Source organism: Scophthalmus maximus, chromosome 20 (genome assembly GCF_022379125.1).
Source record: "Scophthalmus maximus strain ysfricsl-2021 chromosome 20, ASM2237912v1, whole genome shotgun sequence".
In the NCBI taxonomy this organism is placed as follows: domain Eukaryota; kingdom Metazoa; phylum Chordata; class Actinopteri; order Pleuronectiformes; family Scophthalmidae; genus Scophthalmus; species Scophthalmus maximus.
The window spans coordinates 1,072,999-1,090,776 of record NC_061534.1 but is presented as its reverse complement, the minus strand read 5'-3'; the positions used below and the strand labels follow the sequence as shown (position 1 = coordinate 1,090,776).

The window sequence follows — 17,778 nt, the reverse complement described above, 5'->3', positions numbered from 1 at the left end:
TTTCTTTCTTAAAGCTGCAATTTTTAGGCCTTTAAGAGACCAAATGTCTGCAGACTCGCAGCGATCACATATTAACATTTCAATTCATTCAATCAATCAGACTTAATTTATATTAGAGGGTTAGGTTGACCGATACGTCAGTTGGCCGATATAACATAAATATATATATATATAAAAATATATCAGCTGAGGTATCGGGAATCTTGTACTCCCTAACATTGATATCGGCATCGGCCCCCAAAAATCCACGTCGGTCGGGCTCTAATTTATATGGCACTTTTCATACAGACAATTTTTAATACATTTTTTTTTAATTAATGTTTTGAAAGTGTAGTTTGCTAGATTTTTATTTTTGATGTAGGTTTAGATTTGAGGTTTTTCTTTATATAAAACTATTTGATTATTTATGCGATTTTGAAATCAGTGTTGCTTCATGAAGTGCAGTTTCCAGTTCCGTCGGAGGGGGCGCTGTGACGGCATGAGCCTATAATCCTTGCCAGTGAAGAAGAAGAAGCAGGCGCCATAATAAAGAGCCTAGCTTAGAGCAGCTGCGTCGGATTCTCTGCGTCATTTCTCTCGATACAACAAACGCAGACGTCACTTTCTATTTGAAATACTTTATAATAAAACCTCGCGGAGGAGAAGCCACGTGTCGTGTCGTGTGTGTGACGCAGACATCAGCTGTTTTTGTTGTTGTTGTCGCTGCGACACGCGGACGCCTTAGCTGCACCGTTAGCTTGTTTACACTCCGGTCCCCGGTCCCCGTTCTCCGTTTGATGTCACTGGGCTCCGGCACCGCGTGCAGACATGGAGAGTTTGTACAAGCGGAAGATGTTCGCGTCGATGCGGAAGACCAAGGTGGACGCGTCGAAGAAGCGGGAGATCGGCCTGCCCGCCTCCATCCTGGACGACAGTGACGAAGGCTCCTTCTCCTCCTCCTCGTCGTCCGCCGCCGCCTCCTCCGGCTCCGGCTCCGACTCCGGCTCCGAGTCCGACTTCCACAGCTCCGCGGAGGAGGAGAGCGAGCAGGACCGCAAGAAGAAGAGGAAGAAGCGGGAGCGGAGCGAGTCCGGGGCGACGTCCAGCGACGACAGCCGCTCCGTGGCCCGCAGGAAGCGCTCGTTCCTGGGGAAGGGCGACGACGACGACAGCTCCTCGTCGTCCTCCAGCTCCGGGGAGGACGAGAAGAGGAAGAGGAAGAAGGGGGACCGGAGCCAGCCGAAGAAGATGGTGCAGCCCAAGAAGCGGAGCCGGCTGCAGCGGCGCGACGAGTCGGACTCGGACCGCGCGGAGGAGAAGCAGCGCGAGGAGGCGGAGAAGGCGAAGAAGAGGCAGCGGCACGACAAGCTGCTGGCGCTGTCCCGCAGGATGAAGGCCCGGGGGGCGAGCCGGAGGAGGAGCCGCGTGAAGCAGGTACACACGAGCCCACGGTACATCGGGTGGCCGATGTATCGGCCGATATGCGAAGAGTCCGACCGATATATCGCCGATATATCGACCGATATGTCGGGTGGCCGATGTATCGGCCGATATGCGAAGAGTCCGACCGATATATCGACCGATATGTCGGGTGGCCGATGCATCGGCCGACATGCGAAGAGTCCGACCGATATATCGCCGATATATCGACCGATATGTCGGGTGGCCGATGCATCGGCCGACATGCGAAGAGTCCGACCGATATATCGCCGATATATCGACCGATACGAGCCTTTCCCAGACATTTATCGTACCAGCGCATGTTTACCCATATGAAATATTTTATCATACAGAATAAACAATGCAGAATTCTTGTTACATTTATGTTTACATTTTATTTTTATTTTCTTAATTCAAGTTATCTACATATGGTTGTATTTTCTTTTCATTTCTAGTTATCTACGATAAAGTTAATGTTAAACTAAAGTTTCAAGCCCAAACTACATTTATCTGTCATAAAGGTTTAATAACGACATTTTAGGAATCATTGAGAGATTAATATATATATATATATATATATATATATATATATATCGGCCATTGTATCGGTATCGGATATCATTTGCTGTCAGATATCAATATCATCATTGGCCCCCAAAATTCCATTTCGGTCGGGCTCTAGTAAGCCCGTCAAAATAATTACATTATTGACTTATTGTACGTTACATGAATATGAACTCAATCATTTTTATTGACAATAACAGCCGTTGTGTCTACATGTGAGTTTAATGACATAAGAATGAACGTCAACAAAAGTCCAGCAAGACTCGCTGCTTTGTCGTATTATTAATAAATCACTATATTAAGACCTTTATAAAATGTCAGAAATAATACATTTCTTAGTATTTTTCTAAAATGTTGGATAACATTTCTCTCAGACTCGCACCAACGACCAAGCTCACGTGATTCAGTATTTTTTTTTAAAAGGTCCTAAAAGGACGATAATATCGTTTATTTCGATAATTTCTGGGATGATATATCGTGCCACAAAAAGTAGTTATAGTGACGAGGCCTCGGCTCTAGAGTTGACGCTCAGTGTTTTGATTGTCTCGGAAGCATCTCACCACAAAAATGTGTGTTTGTGTTCTCAGGGCGAGAGCGACGACGACGAGTCTAAAGAAGAAGAAGAAGGCGACAATGATGAAGAACATGGGAACGGAGGAGAAAAGAGCAGCAAGAAGGATGTGACAGGAGGGAGAAGGAAAGAGGAAGAGGAGGAAGAAGAGGAGGACGAGGAGGATGATGAGGAGGAGGAGGAGGAGGAGGAGGAGGAAAAGAAGTAGATCCACACAGCCATGGAGGAAGGAGGAGTTTGAATGTAAACGAGAACTTTGAAAACGAGTCGTAATCGTACTTTTTTCTCTCCAAGTGGATAAAAACAAAAGCACTCAGATTTTATGGTCATATATTGTTCCTATAGCAACAGACTGAAAGGAATCGGCATCTGTGAGCAATGTCCGTCCCTGAAGGGAAGAGGAGATGAGGAGATGGATGATGAAGTTGTTTCCATGGCTACGAAAAAAAAGAGAAACTTAAAAAACAAAAAGTCTCAGAGTGCATTGCTGTAAGAAACCTTGCGTCTTGTTTCCTGACTGCAGCCGCAGAGCGTTTTAAATGACTTCACAGGTAAACAGACGGTGGTCGGCCGCTGAGGATTGTGGGTACTGTAGTATCCCGAGACAATTCAACATACTCATCCAGATTCTTCTTCGTTGCACTTCCATTCTTCTTTGTTTGTCATTTATTTTGAAACGAGATTTAAATGGGACTCGCTTCCTGCGGAGCAGATGTTTTATTTTTTTAAATGTGTCGGTGGAGGATTTAGAACTGAATGAAGTCAAACAAATGCTTTGTACGTCTTCTTGTACAGTTGCTTTTTATTCGTCACGTTTAAAAAAAAAAATTCTTTGAGTACCATCCCCAACGTTTGTGTCGTATATGAAAGTAAAAGTGAACTTGTTTTGGTTTTGAACTGTTGAAATTTACAGATGTCACCTTGGACACTGACACATTTTTTCCTCCACGATTTTGCTAACATTTTGAAAGTGTAAAAGATGAATCCCAAAAAGAATTGACAGTTTAAAAACACATTTTTCAACGTGTTCACTTTCTGTCCAGAATGAGCTGAAACTCGTCTGGAGTGTTTTTATTTGACCTGAACACAGATGATCTTCGGAAACAAGAAAATGTATGTGGTCGAAAGCTCAAAGAACATTTACATAGATGAAAGAAACGATGATATGAAAGATGATGTTTTTACAGGAGTTTGTGATGTTCATCTTCATCACTGAGCTGAATATGAGATGGACTAAAACTATCACTAAGTTTCAGACTGTAAAATAAACTAAATGAGTAATTTCTTCTTCTTTAAACTTTAAACAAGTCAGATCAGAGATTCTGGATAAAATGCAGAAAACTCAAAAAAAGTTTACTTTTTGCACATGATTCATTTGGTCAAACTTTTTTGTAAATGCTATCACACAACTGTGACAGGAGACATATATAATTAATTGCGAGGTGACATAAAACTTCTTATTGTTATTGTTCTATTTATTTCCTCCTTTCTAAAGTCTTACAGTGATGCATTCATGTGCTAATGTAAAAAAATTGGACAAATGACGTCCTTAATCAGAAGCTTGGTCATTTTGGTTTTGTTTTTATATATTCCCTCTTCCTCTCTCCTCTTTTCCTTTCTCTTCCCTTTCCTACCTCCCATCCTCTCCCATTGTAATGTGTTAAAGGGCAATTACACCAAATGTATAGACGTCCACGGACGAGCTGCGGAGTGTTCAGGAGCCACGTGGCCTTTCTGTGTCTCACTCAGCCACTGGACTCAAGACTGTATAATGTTGTACAGTGTCGTGATGATGATGATACACAAACATAAGGTACATATCAGTGCGGCTGTGTATTCAGCTGTGTTTCTGCTCTTCAGACCAACTCTGCCCTGTTGAAAACACCTTTTATCAATAAAGTTTCCTTTTTTTTGAAAGGTTATTTGTTGGAAATAGTCGTATCTTAACTTTTGGTAGCTTCACAACTACATTTCCCATGAGTCGGCCTGACCTAGCTATGAAATATTGCTTTTTTATTTGTGTATGACTGAATGATACGAATAGAATCGAAGCCTCGGGACAGTAATGTCTAAACCGTACATGACGGATCTCTAAATATATAACAATATTTGGTTGGCAAGAGAAAAATAATTCTTAATGTATCCCAATAACAAAAACCGTTTTGTTGTAATGATAAAATATATGAAGTTGTTTAAAATATTTTAATTTACAAATATATATAAAAATAAGATATTTCAGAGTATATTTATTAGTAAAACACGTTTTTAAGTATAATTATTTAAGTATAAAAATATAAATTTTAATTCATAAAAATATTAATCAAAGGGGTGATTTAACAACTTAATTGTATTATTATTGCATTTTAAAATACACGCTTTATCCATACAAACTCCATTTCCCACAAGCCCTTGCCAGAACGTCGAGGTCCGAGCAGGGAGGGTGTTGTATGGAGGTTGAGCGCGCTCTGCCAATCAGAACCCGAGAACGCAGGTCATGTGACTCAATGTCAGCCGCCATCTTTGCTAGTGGCAGTGAAGCCTGTTGTAGGTGAGGACCAGGACCAGGACCAGACCTCCACGAGCAGCGGGCTCTCAGTGAGGGCTGCCCGGGGGCAGGAGCCATGGTCCAGACGTGCTCAGCCTACGGGTGTAAGAACCGCTACCACAAAGAGAAAGACATCTCGTTCCACAAGTGAGTTCTGCCTCTTCTCAAAGTGTGTGCGTGTGATGCTAGTTAGCATGTAGCTGCCCCGGCACCGTGTTGCTCAGGCGAGCGGAGCAGACAGAGTTTCACCTCCAGCCCGCGTTCACAGATCCGACGTTTTAAAGCTGCGTCGCCTCCCGGCAGCAGTGTCTGAGGCTGGGGGACGATGTAACACGTTCCTCTGCGTCAGGAGAGTTTAATCGTTGATTCGGCTCAAAGACCGAGCAGAGTTTCCTCTCACATATTTAAGTATTCAGTGTTGTCTGAAGTTCACCAAACGAACACGTTGACGAGCAGGTGGAGATACAAACAGTTTCATCTTCCTCGTATTTATATATCTTTATATAAAAATACAACAGCGCACGTGTTAATACCTGAGGCCGACCGAGCCTTTCACAGACACGTCGGTATCGGCCCATATGTTTATATGATAATATCGGCCCACTGATATGAGCCTTTAAATGTTAAATTTATGTTTTTACATTTGAAGTAAAATAAATGTTTATTTTCTTAATTCCAATTGTATTTATTTGGTTGTATTTGTAATCTTTTTTCAATTTATAGTTATTTATGATAAAGTTTGTGGTTAAAATAAAATATCAAGCCTCAATTACATTTCTGTCAATAAGGTTTGATTATATATATATAATGTTGGCATCGGCTCGTAAAAATCCATATCGGTCGGGCTCTACTTAAATCTCTGATAATGACGCTGCGTTCCGTTATACCTCGGGTTTATTGTTCCAGCATAATCTCAGTACTCACGGTTGTGCACGTCCTTAAAAAATGAACACAAGATGCAATACGCACATGAACAGTAGGGGCAGTGCAGGGGCACATGTTTTTTGACGTCGTTGATTCAGGGGGCTCACATATTGTCTACAATGGCGCTGCGATCCATATGCTAACCTCCTCCAAGTGTCAGCATGTTTTGTTGTTTAATTTAATGAACACTACAGTAACATGCGTAGCACACTGCAACAATTACGCTCTCGATTCATATGGTTGTCGACGCGTGGCTGAAAGTTTAGATTCCCCTCTCCTTTTTGTTTGCTGACAGATTGTTTTGACTTTTTCACAGGTTTCCTCTGGCGCGTCCAGATGTTTGCGGTAAGTGGGTGGCGGCGATGAGGAGGAACAACTTCAAGCCGACAAAGTACAGCAACATCTGCTCGCAGCACTTCACCAGGGACTGCTTCAAGACCGAGTGCAACAACCGAGTGCTGAAGGAGAACGCCGTGCCGTCGCTCTTCACCTTCAGCCTCAGCATCAAGGTGAGTCTCAGTCTGGTCCCTAGAGGAGGGGGTCTAGAGGAGGTGGTCTCAGTCTGGTCCCTAGAGGAGGTGGTCTAGATGAGATGGTCTCAGTCTGGTCCCTAGAGGAGGTGGTCTAGATGAGATGGTCTCAGTCTGGTCCCTAGAGGAGGTGGTCTAGAGGAGGGGGTCTCAGTCTGGTCCCTAGAGGAGGTGGTCTAGATGAGATGGTCTCAGTCTGGTCCCTAGAGGAGGGGGTCTAGAGGAGGTGGTCTCAGTCTGGTCCCTAGAGGAGGTGGTCTAGATGAGATGGTCTCAGTCTGGTCCCTAGAGGAGGTGGTCTAGATGAGATGGTCTCAGTCTGGTCCCTAGAGGAGGTGGTCTAGATGAGATGGTCTCAGTCTGGTCCCTAGAGGAGGTGGTCTAGAGGAGGGGGTCTCAGTCTGGTCCCTAGAGGAGGGGGTTTAGAGGAGGTGGTCTCAGTCTGGTCCCTAGAGGAGGTGGTCTAGAGGAGGTGGTCTCAGTCTGGTCCCTAGAGGAGGGGGTCTAGAGGAGGTGGTCTCAGTCTGGTCCCTAGAGGAGGGAGTCTAGAGGAGGTGGTCTCAGTCTGGTCCCTAGAGGAGGGGGTCTAGAGGAGGTGGTCTAGAGGAGGTGGTCTCAGTCGGCTCCCTAGAGGAGGGGGTCTAGAGGAGGTGGTCTCAGGGTTTTCCTGAACTGGTTGATGAAGTGGCATCAGAACTCTTGTGTGTTATCTGTCCGACAGTCCTTGGAGCATCCCTTCCCCTCGGAGATCCACTTCCCGCTCTCTCTGCCGCTGACCTGTGACCCAGTGGTGGACGAGGAGGAAGTGGAGGAGGAGCAGCCACCATCGCCACAGCAGCAGCAGCCGCCGTCGCCCAGGAGGAGTCCACAGGACTCCCACGGCGACACGGCGGCGGTGTCCTGCGACCACAACTACACGGCGGAGGACTCGGCGCAGCAGAGGAAGCACATCGAGCAGCTGGAGCAACAGCTGGAGCGTCTGAGGAGGAAGCTGGAGCCGCAGCTGGAGCGCATGAGGAAGAAGCTGAAGACGACGCAGCAGAAGTGTCGGCGGCAGGAGAGGCAGCTGAAGAGGCTGAGGGCCGTCTGCAAGGTGACGAGAGCCGGGCGAGACACGCCCGCCACGTACGGAGACAGGTACGTGATCTTACCCAAACAGATGTACCACGCACTCCGAGGCATCGAGTGACGAGGTGGAGGAAGAGGAAGGAAACGAATCTGATCGGATGTTACATTCTGCTGCAGGTTCCGTCTCAGGTCCGTCGCCAGACAGACGCTCGCTGCCGAGCACGAGACCTGTCGGAGTGTCGGAGTGTTTGGGAAAAATCAAACGCAGGAATGCGGGAAAATGTGATTCTGTTCTAGTGGATACAGCGAACTCCCTTTTGACTTCGCTGTCCTTTTCTTTGTGTTTTGTGATCAGGCTGCAGTGACAAAACTTTAACAGCTCAGCGTTTTGGGTTTTGCACAGAATTGCATGTTGTTTCTTGAGTTCCTGGCTGCAGCCGAGACGCAGTGCCAGCACGCGCGTACCAAACCGATGAGATACCACTGATGTAAACGAGTGAGCTTCAAAGGAGCTGTCTTTATGCTAAGCTACATCATGTTACACCAGCCTCACACTGTCCAGCTAAACAAAAAAAAAAGCGATGGAGGGAAGTGTCTTGGATGTTGATTGGCGGTTGCAGCCGCCAATGGCGCTGAATGCGCGTCATGCACCTTTAACCCCTGAGTGTGACGGTCCCTGAGCTCCGCTTGTTAAACGTCCTAGTCACCAGGAGGAGGAGGAGTTAAAAACTTCAGGAATTTTTTTTGAAATTATATTTCGTTTTTTATAAGTCTGCCTGAATTCAAACGTCCGGACTCGAACAGGCGTATTCATGGACGACCCGCCAGCTCAAACAGACTTTCTGCAGATGAAGCAGATTTTCTCTCCAGACTTTGCTCCGGGGGGGAATTTCCCCCATAATCCACAGCGGTTATGGATGCACCTAAATAAAATGAATAAATAAATAATATACAATATATTTTGTTTTTGTTTTTATTGTCAGCTGAACAGTACTGTTCCAAAGTTTTGGAATGCCTCCATTTCTCCAGTCGATACGGAAACTCGCTCAGTGTGTCTGAGTAAATACATAAAAACATCAATAATTAAAAAAAAAAAAGATCTTTAATCCTTAAAAATTTAATGTGTGTGTGTGTGTGTGTGTGTGTGTGTGTGTGTGTGTGTGTGTGTGTGTGTGTGTGTGTGTGTGTGTGTGTGTGTGTGTGTGTGTGTGTGTGTGTGTGTGTGTGTGTGTGTGTGTGTGTGTGTGTGTGTGGTTTTCACACATCACCTGAATGTTTTGTTTAATACATTTTATTCAGATTTTTCACCACTTAAAATCAACTGATCCTTTAATTTAAACATTGATACAGTTTAAACTAAACACATTCACACATTTGTTGTTTAACTGATTAACTTGACTGTTTTAATATTTTATTTTGACTTTAATGTTTGAGAAGAAGAAGAAAAGAGATCAGTAGCAGTGAGACTTCAGGCCAGCAGGTGGAGCCACAGAGCTGCAGGTCAGAACACTGAAGTCACTGTGGCCTGAACATTTATGTCTTTATATTTTAACAAAAAGAAATTAGAGGGGAAAATATAACTATATATCTGTTTCAGTCTTTTCTCACCTTGTGATTTGAACAATATTTTTCTTGTGATTCTTTAAAAGCGTTTAAACCCACAAACCTCTGAAGAACATCACGGACTCTCGGACGAGTTCCTGATGAGGGATGAAGTGTCTCTGTTGGTCAGACCCGCAGTTAGAGGGAGTATTACATGGATTTTAATATGGTACGATTGTCCACAAAAATAAAATCACCAGAATAAAAAAAAAATCAAACCGCCAATGACAAAGAAGAAGAAGAGTGTACAACCTCTTACACTCTTGGTCCTCTTCCCCAGAGGATGAGCCCTGAGTGACCCCGTCACCTCCAGCACCACCCGCAGGACTGAAGGAACACTGCAGCAGGTGGGATACACCCCCCCCCCCCTCTGACTGACCCCAGGTGAGGTGACCTCCGTGCGGCTGAACCTGATACAGGTCGACATGTTTGGTTGAAGCTCCGCCCCCCGGCGCCGCATCAAGGTCGTCCTGTCTGAACGGTGACGCTCCTCGGGCTGCGGTCTGACCGCTCTCATTAAACTACACCTGGATCACCTCCTGCTCCCAGCATGCACTGCTGCTGCCGCCGCCAGCAACAACAACAACAACAACAGGTATGTTGATGAGCTTTGTATCAAATGATTTTTCATGTGGGGAGAACTCGACTCACAGGTCCTGTCTATAAACGAGCTTGTACTGAAACAAATATTGAAAATATCACGTCACAATATCATAAATGACTCAGTTTGACATACAAGATGATAAAGAAAAGAAATACACAAGACAATAATCTGAAAAACTATTTCTAAATTATGAACAAAATAATAACTTATTATCTTAAAACAGATTAATATGAATGACAAATTATTTTAAATGAAGCAACATGACATAGTAAAGAATGGGTGATAAAAGTTTTTTTTTCAAAAATAAGGATTATCATTATTTTAGTTTGAAAAAAATTACATAAAAACCTAAAAAGATATCCAGTAAACTTGGTAGAAAGATGAAACATGGAGCAAGAAAGAATCCATAAAACTTTGATCCAGATCCGTCAAAGAGCCAGATCCAGGATTTCCCCTTTTTTTTTTACCTTCTTTTAATATTTTTTAGAAACTTACCAGAGAATAATTCATGGATTTTGATGAAGAAGAAAAAAATCTGACATATTTATGGAACTGATTCTGTGAGTTTGTTTGATTTGACGGGACAGTCGCGCCTCGGCACTGATCTCTATTCATGAGGACCAAGAAAAGAATCCATAAAATTCTGATCCGGATTAGACAAAGGAGCAGATCCAGGATTTCTTTTCGGACATTTTCCTAGATTTCCCAGAGAATAATTCATGCATCTAGATAAAACGATGATGTATGTTTATGATTCCTCCGTCTGCCTGATGGTTTTCTGTTCCTCCTCTGACCCAGATAGAAACTACACAGCTTCACTTCTCATCCTCCTCCGTCCGGACTCAATCTGCAGCTGGAGGAACATCACCATGATAATGATGTTTACATATATATAGATATATATCTATATATATCTATATATAGATATATAAACATAAACTACTGTCATGAGTCTGAAAATCTGCCCTGCAGCGTCTATCAGATCTATAACACTGTCTGATCTCGGTGCCAAAGATCCGCCGCTTCGTGAAAAACACAGAGACGCCTGGAGGGAGGAAGAGGAGGAGGAGGGAGGAGGTGGGGGGAGGAAGAGGAGGAGGAGTGAGGTGGGGGGAGGAAGAGGAGGAGGAGGTGGGGGGAGGAGGTGGGGGGAGGAAGAGGAGGAGGGAGGTGGTGGGGGGAGGAAGAGGAGGAGGAGGGGGAGGGGGGGGGGGAAGAGGAGGAGGAGGGAGGAGGTGGGGGGAGAAGGAGGGAGGAGGTGGGGGGAGGAGGAGTGAGGAGGAGGGAGGAGGTGGGGGGAGGAAGAGGAGGAGGAGGGGGGAGGAGGAGGGAGGAGGTGGGGGGAGGAAGAGGAGGAGGAGGGGGGAGGAGGAGGGAGGAGGTGGGGGGAGGAAGAGGAGTGAGGAGGGGGGAGGAGGAGGAGGTGGGGGGAGGAAGAGGAGGAGGAGGGGGGAGGAGGTGGGGGGGGAGGGGGAGGAGCCCTGAAGTCAGGACAGGAAACACTTAGCATGATGCTGCCGAAGTGCCACTGAGCAAAACAGCAACTGAGGAAACCAGAGCAATAAATACATACATGGATTAATAAGAATGACTCCATGACCCCCGACAAACAAACAAACAAACAAACTACAACAGTTAATTGACTAGTAATCGAATACTAAATTAATCGCCAACTATTTTCATAATCTATTAATCGGTTCAAGCAGTTTGTATGGAAAAAAAAAATCATATTTCTGTGATACAGCTTATAAAATATATTAAATATTTTCTGTTTTTTTGCTCTTTGGTGTATATCTTTGGTGTCGTGGATTAAAACAAAAACATCATGTTGAGGTTTTGAGAAACACGATCAACATTTTTCACCTTTTAATGAACCGAACAACTAATCGATTAATTGAGAAAATAATCATCAGATTAATCGATTATGGAAATAATCGTTAGTTGCAGCTCCTAGTTCATTGGTCGGAGGAAACTTGAATTTGGTTGGGACTAAACTGAAAAGTCCGAAGGTCCGGACCAAACAAAGGCAGGTGGAAAGGAAACAGGAAGTGAGTGGTTATTAAAGTGACACCGTCCTTCATGTCTTTCTGTCTGTCGGAGCGTTTATGTTCGCTGATTCTCTGTCGGTAGTTTTCTCTGTTCAGGATGTGAATCTCAAACTGTGACCGTCAGTCACCAAATCTCACGTGAACTTTAATAACTTTTGTCTTTTGTCCTGGTTATTTAATCCGCTCAGTAAAACACTGACCTGTTGTTCCGTCCGCTGCCGTCACCGTGACGCACACCTGGGTGGAGGCCGCGTGACATCACTCCTCCTCCTCCTCCTCCGGGGCCGAAGGGCGTCGCCTTGACACGCTGCAACCACAACCTCCTCCGCCCCGTGTGTGTGTGTGTGTGTGTGTGTGTGTGTGTGTGTGTGTGTGTGTGTGTGTTCGTGTGTGTGTGTGTGTGTGTGTGTGTGTGTGTGTGTGTGACTCATGTCTGACAGTGTAATTCCTGCCTGATGTCATGAGAAAGTTTGTAAGAAAACAGGCAACACACACACACACACCTTAAAATATATGTAACTTAATTGTAAGTGACTGATCGTGTGTGTGTGGCACCTTAAGCCTTGTTGCTAATAATAATCTGAAAGTACAGACACTGTAACAAATCAACAACAACAACACACACACGCACACACACACACACACTCGTGTGTCAGTCATTTGTCGGCTTAAGTTCAGGAACATTAATCCGCTACGAGACAAACTGAACAAACTGTAAACATCAGGGAGTAAAGGTGATAATCCTAATCTGAGTCCAGACCAATCAGAAGCCTTCCATCCTCACAGATCAATTTTATTTTTATGTTTACAACTGATCATACAGATTCCTGAAGGAAGTCGAGTACAAGTTTTTTTTCCGTTTCATATTGATGGAATATGTCAAAAAAACATTTGTCCAAAGACTTTTGATCTTCACCGTGATCAGTTTATGAACTGTGGGTGTAAATGTAATCAGGTTAAAATCACATCTGGACATTAAAAAGAGTCAGATTTACTGATTTACTGAGTGTGAAGATGATTTTACTTTGAAATCCAACCTGTTCGTAGAGAACTGAGACAATTGGTCGCCTACAGGAAGTCATCTTCATCAGGATGAGGAAGATGAGGAGTTAAATCCGCGGTCTCGTCCTTTAACATTCTGCGTCTTTGTCATTTTGTTGACTTTTTGTTAAAGAACCGTCTGACGACGATGATGTTGATGATGATGATAATGAGGATGATGATGAAGATGATGATGATGATGTTGATGATGATGATGATGACGACGATGAAGATGATGACGATGATGTTGATGATGATGATAATGATGACGATGAAGATGGTGATGATGATGATGATGACGATAATGATGATAATGATGACGATAATGATGATGATGATGACGATGAGGATGAGGATGACGATGATGATGATGATGATGATGATGATGACGATGAAGATGATGATGATGAAGATGATGAGCAGATTTGAGGTTTTTTTAGTTTTTTGGCCTGAAGGTTTCTTCTAAATACCATTTTCAACCTTCACTGACTAATCGCAGCTCAGCGGGACAAGAGCCTCGCCGATGACCTTTGACACCGCAGCTAAGAGAAAACGTAACATTTTCTCCACATATCAAAATAAATTTTTAAAAGGATAAAAAAATAGACTAAAAGTGTAAAATGAGGGAAAGAAAATGTCAAAATGCACAGAAGATGAAAGAGGATATAAGATTTATTGAAAGATAAATGAGTTAATATGAAAATGAAGTTACCTAAAAATTAAAACACATGTTTAATCATAATAATGCAGGACAGCGGCTGTTGATTCTGATTCCGACCTCCGGTTTGAAGATGAAACGTGAGGCGTTATTATTTTTAGACAAGCTGCGACCACGACTCTGGATGAAATTAGTTTATGGCTCTGTGAATGTGCCCCCCCCTCTCTTCCACACACACACACACACACACACACACACACACAGAGTCCGCCCCCCACCCCTGGCCCTCGTCCTGAACGTGGCTCTGATCAGATTCGATCAGTTTCCGCTCAGCTTGTTCTCTCGCAGCGTGAACACAGAAGAAGAAGCAGCAGCATAAATTTCCTCGTCGTCGTCGTCGTTGTTGTTGTCGTTGTTGTTGTTGTTCTCTTCTCTTCCTTCCTTCCTGTAATTCCGTGCAGCGAGCAGCTGCAGGGCCTTTTCCCCTCCGACCGTCGCAGCGGAGCAGGTCGCGAGATGAACATCCAGAGGTTGAATCCCAAAATGAAGCTGGAGCCAAAGAGGAAGAACTAATCTGCACCACAGGTCACGACGTGACCGCGAGAAACCAAACATCATCAATTTGGAATTTTTCTTTAATTCTCTGTTTTATTTAATTCTTCACGCGACTAATTCTGCCTTCTTCTGTTTGACCAAACAAAGTGCAACACTTGAAGTGAAGGAAGTTTGTGTTTGTGTGTAGAGCCTTTGACCTTTGACCTCACGTTTCAATAAGTTTAAAATCAAATCTCCATTTTTTGGTCGAGTCATCTTTTCTTTTTATCTTCACCATCTTCTTTCTCTTCTAAATTGATTTCCCTTTTTCTTTCCTCCATATTCTCTTTTCCTTCCAATTTTAATCATATCTTCTTCTTTTTTTCATTTACAGTTGTGGTCCGAGGCCCCTGGTTGTCGGGGCCCCTGGTCAGCTGGTCCGTGGTGGTGCTGCTGACTCCTCCCCCTCTGACTCCTCCCCCTCTGTCTCCTCACTTCTTCTCCTCCGTTGACCGTCTTCTTCTCGGTTCCTTGTTCCGTCCTCACCAGAGTTCCCAGCCGGTGTTTTGGCTGCGCATGTTTGTTTAGTGTCTGCAGATTGATCACGCTGGTTCGTGTTTAACCTACTTAGGCAGCGAGCGAGCGAGCTAAGCTGAGCCCCCTGCAGGATTTAACATTTCCAACTGTCAGGATGAATTAACCGGCACTAATTCCACTTTCATCCCTCGCTGGGCTCGTCGGGCGCCGTGACTCACGGCTCTGTGGCGCGGAGCGTCTCCGAGAGTGATTCTTCTAAACATCCATGTTGATTAGACTCTGATCTGCTCCCGGGGCTTCGGAAGAAAGAAACTACATCAGGCTTTGGTTCATAAAAAACAATCATTTATGGAAAAGACGATTATTACCTTAAAGTTTCTGTCATTACAAGATTCAGGATGTGAAAAGTGTTTTTTCAAATACTTTGATCACGTGAAGACGTTTTCTGGTCGTTGAACTGATTTATCATCTTTTATCTCCTGTTCACAACTTATTACTTTGAACACATTCGGTAAAAATGTGTAATAACCCTGATGATCCTCAGTTTTCTTCCAGCGTTTTACCAGGTTGTAATTTAAACTGTTCAAACTTTAGTTTTGACTTTTAACACCTGTGACACTTGAGTGATCACCGCCTAGCGCCAGGCGTCTGTTGGGTTCAGTGTTTATCTCGCTAATGTAAATGCTAAAGTATGATAGTGACCATAAAAATCACTATGTTAGCATCAGCTGCCTGCCGACTTTAGTGCTAATTAGCGCATGTAGGTGCTGAACTAAGATAGAGACCACGAATGTACAAGCAAGCAGACTTGTTCTAGCAAAAGGAAACTTTAAAACACGTAAAGTTACGGACAGGTCTTCACAAGAAGGATATTTAGGTTCAACGTCGACAATATGTCTGTGTTTTAACGTGAAAAATAAAAATAATGGACCTCAATTTTCAGGAGCTTACTTTAGCACAAATTCTGTTTTGTTCCTCATAAAAACATGTTTAAACTCCTTTTATTTTAATAATTTGTTGTGTTTACGTAACAGATGCAAAGCCAACCTCATTTTACAGTCTGATTCATAACGATGGGTCGTTTTGATTCAAATTTCTAAATACGTCTTTTGTCATGTTAAACAGTCTGAGTCTGAAAATGAAAAGGACAGAAAACAGAAGATGTTTGTCTTTTTGAATCCGTCTGACCTGCTCGTTATGTTATTCTGGTTAGAATCTTTGGTTTTTATCTTCAGAGGACAGAGACTGGGGAACATACTGAGACCTAAAGAATGAAATGAAACATCAAAAAATAGTTAATTACACACACACACACACACACACACACACACACACACACACACACACACACACACACACACACACACACACACACACACTCTCTCACACACACACACACACACACACACACACACACACACCACCTTGTTTTCACGGAAATGTTAAATTTAAATAAGCTCCTCTCTCTCTCTTCCAAATCCAAGAGAGGGAGAAAAATCCCACCTCCATGAATTATAAATGAGTGTGAAGAGGATTAATTATATTTCAGTAAAACCTGTAGCTAATGTGCCGCGCTCAGAGCGACACTAATGCTAATGACAGACACACACACACACACAGGGGAGAATCTCTTCATATCTTCATGTGATTCCTGGTTTTATTTTTTATTTCATTTCCTCAGAATGATCTTCGTCCACCTCATCACCGACTCTACAGCCTGAATGTTGTTAATGATCCTTTGCCTCCACTGGAATTTCCACCAACATCTGCCGTTAAACATGACAATACTTTAAGACCTACTTCACATATTTATATTCATATTTTATAACCCAAAACATTTTTGGGGATATTTCTACAACAAAAGAAACCACAAAAATTAACATATCTGTCCTGGTTATTATGGGATGTGTCCCTGGGACTGTCCCCCCCATCAGACTGTCACAGACACATGACCACAGTCTGTACTGTAAATATCTGACCCGATGTGTTTTTACAGTGTGGAGCAGATCCAGAACTCACTGTCAGGCCTCATACAGTAACTGTGTGTGTGTGTGGGTTCATGCATGATGTGTGTGTGTGTGTGGGTTCATGCATGATGTGTGTGTGTGTGTGTGGGTTCATGCATGATGTGTGTGTGTGTGTGTGTGGGTTCATGCATGATGTGTGTGTGTGTGTGTGCGTGTGCGTGTGTTCATGCATGATGTGTGTGTGTGTGTGTGTGGGTTCATGCATGATGTGTGTGTGTGTGTGTGTGTTCATGCATGATGTGTGTGTGTCTGCAGGCGTTGACCAGTGTAGCCGCGAGGAAACGGCAGCTGTCTGAACGCATCGACAAACACTGTTGTGAAGTAAATCACGCACACACACGCACACACACACACACACACACACAGTGTATAATAAACAATCTTACTGGTTTAATGACATTCATGAATGAAGAAAAAATATGTTGGACCGGTTTATATTTTAAAGAATCAATAAAAAACTCTATTTTATGTTTATGGAGCTGAGATGTTACGATTAAAACAATTGTGGTTGTACTTGGAAAAATAAAATCTTTATTATTAATATTTCCACATAGTGAAACTGAAGTTACTCACAGGAAAGTGTCTCATCTCTCCTCCTCCATGTCACTTCCTCTGGAATTTAATGAGTCACGTTTTTAAGAAAAGTTCAGAATGTTTATAAACATTTATTGAAATATGAATATGAACCTGTCGAACGACTGCGACATCCCTCGTATGTCTTTATTTAACCTCTGAAACGTCTTCCTCATCCTCATCATCAATACCAGAACGCTGAATGTCAGTTTTCTAGATGTGGTGTTAAAACACGTCAGAGAATAGATGAAATTCCATTTCATTTTCATTCCCAAAAAGGATATTCTAAGATCCAAAGTAAAGGTTAAATGCAGAGCAGACTTTTGTTGAATTATTTTATAAGTGATAGCGAAATAAGTGGCAGCAACAAAATTCCAGTTCCACAGTCCGATACTCAACATGTTCACTTTCGCAGGAAGAGGAAACTTGTCCCGACCAGTCGACAGGTGAGTTCACCTGAGGCCTCGTCTTTAAACCAGACGTCACTTTACATCTCATTAATATTCATATTTCCCAGCGGACCCTGCAGGAGT

At 43.4% G+C, this 17,778-nt stretch overlaps 2 protein-coding genes and 2 long non-coding RNA genes across 6 annotated transcripts; all 4 read left to right on the top strand.

Moving 5' to 3' along the window:
* Positions 1 to 414: 414 nt before the first annotated feature.
* On the top strand, positions 415 to 4,476 carry ccdc82 (coiled-coil domain containing 82). The gene is made up of 2 exons (XM_035608943.2): positions 415 to 1,413; positions 2,571 to 4,476. Exons 1-2 carry the CDS (start codon positions 808 to 810, stop codon positions 2,760 to 2,762), a joined length of 798 nt encoding a protein of 265 aa, XP_035464836.1. The 5' UTR covers positions 415 to 807; the 3' UTR covers positions 2,763 to 4,476.
* A 602-nt stretch (positions 4,477 to 5,078) lies between these two features.
* On the top strand, positions 5,079 to 8,578 carry thap1 (THAP domain containing, apoptosis associated protein 1). Of its 2 annotated transcripts, XM_035608944.2 has the most exons (4): positions 5,079 to 5,246; positions 6,340 to 6,532; positions 7,275 to 7,690; positions 7,799 to 8,578. In XM_035608944.2, exons 1-4 carry the CDS (start codon positions 5,176 to 5,178, stop codon positions 7,905 to 7,907), a joined length of 789 nt encoding a protein of 262 aa, XP_035464837.1. In that variant the 5' UTR covers positions 5,079 to 5,175; the 3' UTR covers positions 7,908 to 8,578. The 2 variants fall into 2 exon arrangements, with proteins under 2 accessions (XP_035464837.1, XP_047185566.1); XM_047329610.1 differs by having other exon boundaries at positions 7,275 to 8,578.
* Positions 8,579 to 8,834: 256 nt separating this feature from the next.
* LOC118285354 lies at positions 8,835 to 12,874 on the top strand. 2 transcript variants are annotated; one of them, XR_004785081.2, is made up of 4 exons: positions 8,835 to 9,121; positions 9,271 to 9,392; positions 9,504 to 9,818; positions 12,064 to 12,874. It is a non-coding gene; the product is annotated as an uncharacterized LOC118285354 (long non-coding RNA). The 2 variants fall into 2 exon arrangements; XR_004785080.2 differs by lacking the exon at positions 12,064 to 12,874 and adding an exon at positions 10,626 to 10,870.
* Positions 12,875 to 13,244: 370 nt separating this feature from the next.
* LOC118285356 lies at positions 13,245 to 15,581 on the top strand. The gene is made up of 2 exons (XR_004785083.2): positions 13,245 to 14,159; positions 14,503 to 15,581. It is a non-coding gene; the product is annotated as an uncharacterized LOC118285356 (long non-coding RNA).
* Positions 15,582 to 17,778: the final 2,197 nt, after the last annotated feature.

Bases quoted from the DNA above. Each gene is read 5' to 3' on its own strand.
- ccdc82 (XM_035608943.2), top strand. From the start codon at position 808: ATGGAGAGTTTGTACAAGCGGAAGATGTTCGCGTCGATGCGGAAGACC. The intron at 1,414-2,570 runs GTACACACGAGC...TTGTGTTCTCAG, and splicing joins GGAGGAGCCGCGTGAAGCAG to GGCGAGAGCGACGACGACGA.
- thap1 (XM_035608944.2), top strand. From the start codon at position 5,176: ATGGTCCAGACGTGCTCAGCCTACGGGTGTAAGAACCGCTACCACAAA. The intron at 6,533-7,274 runs GTGAGTCTCAGT...TCTGTCCGACAG, and splicing joins CCTTCAGCCTCAGCATCAAG to TCCTTGGAGCATCCCTTCCC. The intron at 7,691-7,798 runs GTACGTGATCTT...ATTCTGCTGCAG, and splicing joins CCCGCCACGTACGGAGACAG to GTTCCGTCTCAGGTCCGTCG.